This window comes from Pteropus vampyrus, unplaced genomic scaffold (genome assembly GCF_000151845.1).
Source record: "Pteropus vampyrus isolate Shadow unplaced genomic scaffold, Pvam_2.0 Scaffold133, whole genome shotgun sequence".
Classification (NCBI taxonomy): Eukaryota; Metazoa; Chordata; class Mammalia; order Chiroptera; family Pteropodidae; genus Pteropus; species Pteropus vampyrus.
Window position 1 is genome coordinate 3,404,166 of NW_011888914.1, and position 9,181 is coordinate 3,413,346.

Consider the following 9,181-nt stretch of genomic DNA (forward strand, 5'->3'; position numbering starts at 1 on the left):
CTATTTATCAGTTAATGTACATTTGGTTTATTTCCACTTTTTGGCTACTCTGAATATTTTTTGCTATAAACTTCATGTATAAGCTTTTGTTCCAACATGTGCTTTTATTTTTCTTGCGTATATACCTGTGATGGAATTGACAGATCATACTGTAATTCAAATTTGAGAAAATCCCAGATGGTTTTTCATAGTGGCGACATGATTTTATATCGCATCATCCATGTATGGGGGTTCATATATCTCCATATGTCCTCAGCAACATTTGTTATTATCCCACTTTTTGACTCTAGCTATCCTAGTGGTTGTGAAATGGTATCTCTTTGGGGTTTTGATTGATGACTTCGTATCGCTTTAGCATTTTGTTGATGATTAATTATGTACAGCATTTTTTCAAGTGCTCTTGACCATTTCTCTGTTTTCTTTGGGAAAAATATATTTAATCCTCTGCTATTTTTAAATTGAGTTGTTTGACTTTCTTTAAGTTATAAGAGGTCTTAGATATTTTCGAGACAAGTTTCTTATCAGATATATTTGCAAAGTTATTCTGTGGGTTGTTTTCATTCTGCTTTAAAATCTTGACTTCTAACTGTGGTAATATCTATGCACAATAAAATTTATATTTTCAACATTTATAAGTGTGTCATTCAGGAGGGAGAAGGACATTGACACCGTAAAACCAAAATCTAGCTCATTTTGCAATTTCATCTTGTAAAAGTCAAACTCTATCCCATTAGACGCAACTTCTTATCACTTCTCACCCCAGCTCCTGGCAACAACCATTCTACTTTCCATCTCTGTGAATTTGACTATTCTGGGTACCTCGAACAAGTGACCACACAGTGTTTGGCCTTTTTTGACAGGCTGATTTCACTTAGCATAATGTCCTAAAAGTTCAATCATATTGTAGCATGTGTCAGAATTTGCTTTCTTTTTAAAGCTGAACAATATTCCATTGTATGTTTGTGCCAAATATTTTGATCCCTGCATCTATTGATGAACATTTGGGTTACTTCCACCTTTTAGCTATTGTATTGAATAATGCTAATATGAACATGAGAAGACACTGTATCTGTTTGAGTCCTGGTTTTCAATTCTTTAGGGTATTACCCAGAAGTGGAATTGCTAGATGATATGGTAACGCAGTTCTTAATTTTTTGATCAACAGCCATGTTGTTTTTCATACCAACAACACTATTTTTTATTCCCAGAAATAGTGCACAGGGGTTTCAATGGGTGTTTTCACTTTCTAGATGGTGGCCTTTGAGGCACAAAAGTCATTAATTACATGAAGTCTAAATTACTTGTCTTTTTCCCATTATTGCTCTTTGTGTCATCTCTAACGATATTTTTGCCAAATCTAAGGTCAGGAAAATTTTCCTATGTTTGACCTAAGTTTGTTGTAGTTTTGTCTGCTGTTTAGGTCTTTGATCTTTTTCTGGTAAATTATGGTATGTGGTATGATGTATACAGTATAACCTGTTTCTTTTACATGTAGTTATATAGTTGGCCTAGCACCCATTTATGAAAAAAATATATATGAAAACATGTTCTTAACCCATTCCTGGTACCTTTTTCAAATATCAGTTGATCACAGACGTATGGGTTTATTTCTCAAGTACCAATCTATTCCATAGTTCTGTACGTGTATCCTTGTTTCAGTACATTATCTTGATTCCCTTTGGTTTGTACATAGTTTTGAAATGAATTAATATTAGTCCTTCTACCTTGTTTACATTTTCAAGAATGGTTTGATAATTCTGGTTCATTTGCAATCCCACATAAATTTATGACACTGCTTGCCAATTTCTATAAAGATTACAGCTGGAATCAAGAATAGGTGTTACACTGAATGTCTAGATCACTGTGGAGTGGTGCCATTTTGACAATGCGAAGTCTTCTGATCCATGAAATTGGGATGCTTTTCTATTCATTTATTCATTTCTTTTGACAATGGCTGATAGTTTTTGGAATATGTTTTATACTTTTTTTAATTTAAATATTTTATTCCTTTTGATTCTATTGTAAATGCATTCCTTTTCTTAATTTTATTATCAGGTTGTTCATTCCAAGTATACGGAAATACAATTGATTTTTATATTTCAATCTTGAATCCTACAACCTTGCCAAATTCAATTATTAGTTCCAATAGTGTGGTTTTTTTTTTTTTTAAGTGAGATCCTTAGAGATTTCTATACACAAGGTACCTTATCTGGAAGTAAAGATAGTTTTATATCTTCATAACCAATCTGTACACATTTTATTTATTTTCTTGACTAAAAGTTCTAGCTAACATGTCCAGTAAACTGTTGAATAGAAATAACAAGAATAGACATAATTTGTTCCTTAACCTCAGGGAAAAGCATTCAATCTTTCACCATTAAATATAATATTAGCTGTGGGATTCCACAAATGCTCATAATGAAGTTTGGAGACTTTCTCCTATTCTGCATGTGCTGAGTATTTTAATTCTGAAAGGGTATTGGATTTTGTTAACTATTTTCTTTGACTGTATCAGGCTGATCTTGCCATTTTTGCTTTTTACTCTACTGATCTCATTTTGAGATGTTAACACAACTTTTCATCCCTTGAATAAATCCCATTTGCTCATGGTGTATAATTCTTTGTACATTTTGCTGCATCATGTTTGCTAGTATTTGTTTGGGTTTTGCATCCATAATCACATAGAAACAGGTGTGTTAGGTTTTTTCTTTGATAATGGCAGTTTTGGAATCAGAGTAGTACCGGGCTCAGAAAATGAGTGTAAATGGTTGTCTCCATTCTATTTTTTAAAGAATATGAAGAATCCGTACTAACTTTCTTTACAGAATTCTGGAGAACTGAAGCCATCTGGGCCTAGGCTTACTCTGTGAGTGGTTTGAGGTTTACTAATTCAACCATTTCACTTTTTATAGTTGTGGATGAAAAAGGGGTCATGTACTAAACCTGACAAGCTCTGGAGAGGCCAACATGGTGGACCTGACAGACTCAGAGACCAAAAGTAACCACACAGGATGGTCTGAACATAAAAATTCCCAACCAAAAGTGGGTCATTGCAGGTAGTCACACCCTACACCTGTAGCTTCTTTGATGAAGGTCAATCTTTACCTTAAGCAAGCCTTCTACTATCTTTGGGCATCTAAGATAACATACCTTTGAAATGTCAGAGTAATCATCTTTTCCAGGCCCCTCAGGGCACAACTGCTGCACCAGAGCACAGAGGCCACACAACCCCTCACTGTTACCTTGTTACTGCATACCCTCTCTATGTGCTGCAAATGTTATTTATTACCTAGCCTGTACTCACCAATGTAACAAAAGTATGTGTTTCTCTATTTTGCTTTTATATCTAATCCCAGAGATTTCCCTGCTTTGCCTTCTCCCATGCCCTTAATCTACCACCAATGGACTTCATGTCACCCTCCTTACACCTCCTCCTTTTGTTCTAATATACAAGCTGCAGAACTGCCATGCTCTGGAGCATTTCTCAATCCTTTGAGATTTTGCTTCCTGGCAACTGCCATCAGTTTGGCTTAGATAAACTCATAAAAATTCTCTATAGGTTTGGCTGTTTCTTACATCGACACAGTTCTATTCCAATTTTCCTTTAACTCTTGAGTTATTTTCAGTAGTTTGTGCCTTTTAAGATCTTTGTCCGTTTCATCTCAGTTATCTAATTTTTGGCATACAATAATCATTCAATGAATTCCTTTTTAATCTTTATTGTCAGTAGTAATATCCCACTTTCTTCCTGATTCTTTGAGTTTGAATCTTCTCCCTTTTTTTTCAGTCATCCGCAGACCAGTGGGGACAGATGGACCTTGAGGATGGGTTCCACACAAACTACAGCTTCAGAGTTGCCTTTGTGTCAAGTCCTGCCCTTCATGGAGGCTTTGGCCCAGACATGCTGAGAAGACAGGTCTCCCTGCTCTGGGAGAGACCCCAGACTCCTTCAGCAGTATTTAAACTTACACTTTTAAAGCTTCTATGTGCATACATTATTTTGATAAAAATAACTATTAAAAAGCAAACTGTGTTTTGAAAAAGATAGACAATAACGAGCACTGATGAGGCTATAGAGAAACTGGCACCCTCATTTATCACTGTACAATTGTGCAACCATTCTGGAATACGGCCTGGCAGTTCATTAAAATGTTAAACATAGATTTACCATGGGACCTAGTAATTTCACTCCTTGGTATCTATCCAGAGAAATGAAAACATACGTCCACACAAAAACTGTACACTAATGTTCATAGCAGCAATGTTCATAATAGTTCTAAACTGGAAACAACCCAAAATGTTCATCAACTGATGACTGGATAAACAAAATGTGGTATACCTATACAGTGCAATACTATACTGCAGTAAAAAAGAATGAAGTATTGATGCATGCTACAACATAGATGAACCTTGAAAACATTAGGCTAAGTGAAAAATGCCTGCCACAGAAGACCACACAGTGTATGATTCCATTTATATGAAATGCCCAGCAAAGGGAAATTTATACAGACAGAAAGCAGACTAATGGTTGCCAGGAGCTGGGAGTAGGAATGGGGAATGACAGCTGAGAGTAGGAATGGGGAATAATTTCTTATTGGGGTGATAGATAAAATTTGAATATGGTGATGGGTGCACAACTCTGTAAATACATTAAAAATCATTGAATTTTATATTTAAAACAGATGAATTTTTCTGGCATATTAAGTTATACCTCAATAAAGCAGTTTTTTAAAAAGCAAATGATGAAATCTATTTTTAAAAAAGAACTTGGAGATTGTAAACGATGTACTTTAATAAGTTATTATTATAACAATCCTGAAAAGTTGGTATTAAATCCTCTTTTTACAGATAAGAAGAAGTTAAGCAACTGTGTAATTAACAAAGATAGCAGAGTTAAAATGGGTGAGCATGCGCCCTAATTACATTCTCCCACCATTCTCTTATTTGTGACTACGGGGCCCTGAAGCACTGTGGGTAGGTCACACAGGGGTCTGAGTTAAGCTTCCTGTTACCTAAATTCCATACAACCTAGCAACCTAGTCACCACATATGTGTAGAATACTGTTAGGCCTAAGACTTTCTCTCTTTAGAGACCACCATTGTAATATTTTGATTTATAAGAAGAAACACGTATTTGCTCTTAGTCTCCTTCCTGGCTTACAGCTCTCTGAATCCTGGGAATTCCCTGAGTGATAAGAGCAACAGGAGCATCTTCTGTTTAGTTGATCTTTTGTCATCAGTTCTTGAAATAGCTCCAGAGCCAAAAAGTGAGAGAAATATGTTATTCACAACAAACCCCTTTCAGCTACACCTGCATTTATGATAATGAGGTAACTTTTGGAAAGCATTTAAGGATGGGGGATAGTTGCCAAGGAAACCAACCATACTTTGAGGGTTGAAACTTTCAGTTTCAGGGATAGGAGAGAGACTGGAGGGTGAATCAATCGCTAATGGCCAATGTTTAGTCAATCATGTCTATGTGATGAAACCGTCATAAAAAAACCAAAGGACAGGTTCAGAGAACGTCTGGGTTGGTGAACTCATGGAGGTGCTTGGAGGGTGGTGTGCTCAGAGATCATGGAAGCTCTGTGCCCTTTCTCCATACCCTGCCCTACACATCCCTCCATCTGGCAGTTCTTGAGTTACATCCTTTTGTACTAAATCAGTAGTCTGGTAAGCAAAATGTTTTCTGTAAGCTGCTCTAATAAATTAATCCAACCCAAGGAGGGGGTCTTGGGACCGTGATTTACAGCCAGTTAGTCAGAAGCAAAGGTGACAACCTGGACTTGCGGTTGGCATCGGAAGGGGCGGGGGCAGTCTTGTGGGACTGAGCCCTTAAACCTATGAAATATGATGCTTTCTCCTGGTAGATAGTGTCAGCATTGAGTTAATTGCTTGGAAGTGCTGGAAAGAGCACACACTGGAAATACGAAATAGAGACTACGTATGAGTAACTAAAAATATGAGTGAGCCAATCTTTGCCATAGGAGGCCAGAAGTTATCAAATGTTACTATTTAAAAATTAAACTTTGCCTCTCTCCACAGCTCTCTCTGGGGTGGTCTGGAGGGTAGGCTGTGCAGCCGCTCTGTGGGTACAAGTTGCAGTTCTGCTACTCAGCAGCTGAGGGACCCTGGGCAAGCTACTTAAGTCCTCCTGTGCCTCAGTTTCCTCATCTCTAAAGTGGAGATGAAAAGAGAATGTCTTCTAGAGGACTGTAAAGTGCTTAGAGCAATACTAAGTGCTAGGTGAATGTTTGCCATTGGTGTTATTTTTGTCTTTGTATTTAAACGTGTCACTTAACTGTGCAGAGTCTCTCTATACTCAACTTTGCTACAAAACTACCCTTCGGCCCTTGTACAGACGGAGACAATGAGGTTCTGCATAGCAGAGGGCTGCCCCATCCACAGGGTGGTCCACCTCCCCAGGAGGTCTGTCTAACGTGATTATGGCACAATTAATTACTCTACCTAATAAGCTTTTGTGTCCTACCTTCTTCAGAGAGCTCTCTTGTCCATTTGGCCGAAGAAGTAGGTGAGAAAAAGCCACACTGTGATTTTAAAGACTGTCAAATGCTAATTACAAGGTCCTCCATTTGAAAGATCTCAACGAAAGCATTTTCAATCCCCCTTCCTTTTCCCCAAGCCTCAATCACTGGGGGGAAAAAAAAGCCAATTCTTTGAAAGCTGTGTACCGAACATAACAGTTTTGTAGACAACGGTTAAGAGGTATGCTTTTTCCCAGGGATAGCTAAAGCATTTTTTCCCCTCTTGTTACCTTGGTAACTGCTACCTTGGCACCCTTGTTGATGAGCTGAACCACATTCTCCGCTTGGCCTTTGTACGCAGCTATGAGAAGTCGTTCTGAAAGTGCAGCGACCGCATCCTGCTGGCTCATGAATTAGGAGAGAGAGAGGTTTCCGGACAGGAGCAGACACGTTCCTTCAGCTCCACACGATGCCACTGGCCCGGGCACCCACGGGTACAGGTGCTCGTGATCATTGGAAGATGCCTTATTACTATGCCATCTTCAAGACCTAGGAGTTACAAAACAAAGCTTACATCAGTGCCACTCAGCCAAGACCGGCCACACCCCTTCTCTTGATTTTAGGGCATTCCGATGAATCCTGATGGCAGGGGAGGGGAGCAGGGCGAGATAGGACAGCAAGAAAGACACTGTGCACAGCAAAACCCCTGAACTTACAAGTGGAAGGCAGCAGCACGTGCCAACCTCCCTCATTTCTCCCCGCCTCAGGGGATTCTGGATTCTCCAGAGGACTATGGCCAGAACTGCGAGGTCTGCTCTGCATTTCTGTGTGGGGCAGCAGAGGCCTGATAGAATCCCCTAAATATCACCTGGTTTCCAGACCCACCTTGGGCAAGTGACTGTACTATGTGTGATCACGAAGGGCTTTCTGAGCCACGTTCTCTGGGTCCATCACGGCTAACATGCTGATTCTTCTGGCAGATTAGGTGCCTGTGGATCACACCCCAGAGACCCTGAGGAGTGGGTTCTCCCCTTGGGATTTTGTCCCAGCCTTTACTGCACTTCTCTTCCTCCATCCTTTTCTCACTGCAAATAAGTGCAGGTTCCCGAGTTCTGGAACAGATGGGAAGCTGGGCACAACCCACGGATGCTAGACAGACGGATGCCAGGGCATAGCACAGCAAGGAGGGGCTGGTAGTGTAGCTTCCCTGCTTAACAAGAGGGAAATAAATGGCCTACTAAACCACCTACAGGCCCCTCAGAGCAGTTAATACCCCTAGAGGTATGAAGCAGTGGTAAACTTAAGCTTTTCTTTGCACCAAATGGCCAAATGAATAGAATGTTAAACACAGACTCCTCTCAGTAGCCCTGGGCCACCATTACACCAAATGAAAGCCAGTTGTAATTATTTCAAAGGTAATCGGTTCTTTGGGCAATAGGAATGCTTAAGGATCTGATCCACTCCTGCTAGGACAGCAAGGAAGTGAGGTCTACTTTGAGTTTTAAAACATACTTATTAAAAATACCAATATGCAAAAGGAAAGAAAATACTGTGCTAAAAGAACACTATTCTTTATCCCAGACTCTACCTCTCATTCTAATTTCGAAGGCCCAAAACATGCACACATCTCTTATAGTTGCTTCCAGGCCTAAACCCAATGATCCTTTTAATCTCTAAAGATTAAGGAGTCGGGCCATGACATGACTGTACCATGCTGTACCTCCCGTTCACCATGACATCCAGGAGACATGGTGAGCGTTTCGTCAGGCGCTCTGGGAGGTTGTGGTTAAATGCTCAGACCTAACACAGACATAACAAGAGGACTGTAGTGTTTTATTATGTGAAAGCATTGGCCAAATGTGAAGAATTATAACTTCAGAAAGAATTCTTCTCTCTCAAACCTATGAATTATCATTTTCTTTATTGTCCAAAATACCCAAAATGCAGGTTAATAGTCGCAACAGAGAGAAACAGAGAGAAGGAACCCTCACAAGCCATCCTGCTATGGTCACCAGGCTCATTAGAAGCACAGGACACCTAGAGAAGGGTTACGTGCCAAGGCGGAAACGCCTCCGTTAGCCATAGTCAGAGATCCCTGGAATGTGCCAGAAATCTTTGTTGAATGAATGAGCTGATAAAGAATAAAGTAGAGACTCAAAACAGAGAGAAATGAGCTGGAAAAGCCTTTGGAAATCACCAGGGTGGCACTTACTGAAAGACTGTAATTTGGGCTTTATGTTGCCAGACTGTCCCCCTGTTTGGAAGTGGTTTGTTTTTATAAATGTAGGACACATCGTCTCTCTATTCAGAGAATGTGTGGTACCTTCAAACCAATTATACTGAGCTTCGGCTCTGTTTGCCCTAACACTGCAAAAGCAGCTCCAGGCCCAAATGGTAGGAAAATACAGAATATTAGCCATGGCTTCCTGAATGATCTCCCTCCCAGAACCACACCCTTCTCCATCTACTCATTTGTTAGCTCTGTGCCCTGAGCCTAAACTGCGACCTTCCCATCTCCAAATCCTTCCTGCAACGGGTATTTGAATGTCTCAAGTACAATGGCCAGGTTCATACAAATATTGTCATCATGGCTAAGATTTTGCTCATTCCATTCCATAGCTAGGGATAGAGACCTTGCTGCAACCTCAGTGCACACCATCAACTAAGGTCATGAGCTCCCAGACCAGCAGTACTGC

At 39.9% G+C, this 9,181-nt stretch overlaps 1 protein-coding gene across 5 annotated transcripts in view; it reads right to left on the reverse strand.

Moving 5' to 3' along the window:
• ANKRD6 (ankyrin repeat domain 6) overlaps positions 1 to 9,181 on the reverse strand; it is a 189,846-nt gene that overhangs the window by 62,565 nt on the left and 118,100 nt on the right. For 4 of the 5 annotated variants that reach the window (XM_011367356.1, XM_011367355.1, XM_011367353.1 and 1 more), the window contains exon 2: positions 6,776 to 7,034. In XM_011367356.1, coding sequence (XP_011365658.1) covers positions 6,776 to 6,895 — 120 coding nt within the window. In that variant the 5' untranslated portion in view covers positions 6,896 to 7,034. Of the gene's footprint in view, positions 1 to 6,775; positions 7,035 to 9,181 lie in introns of those variants that run through there. The other variant, XM_011367357.1, reaches the window with a different exon arrangement.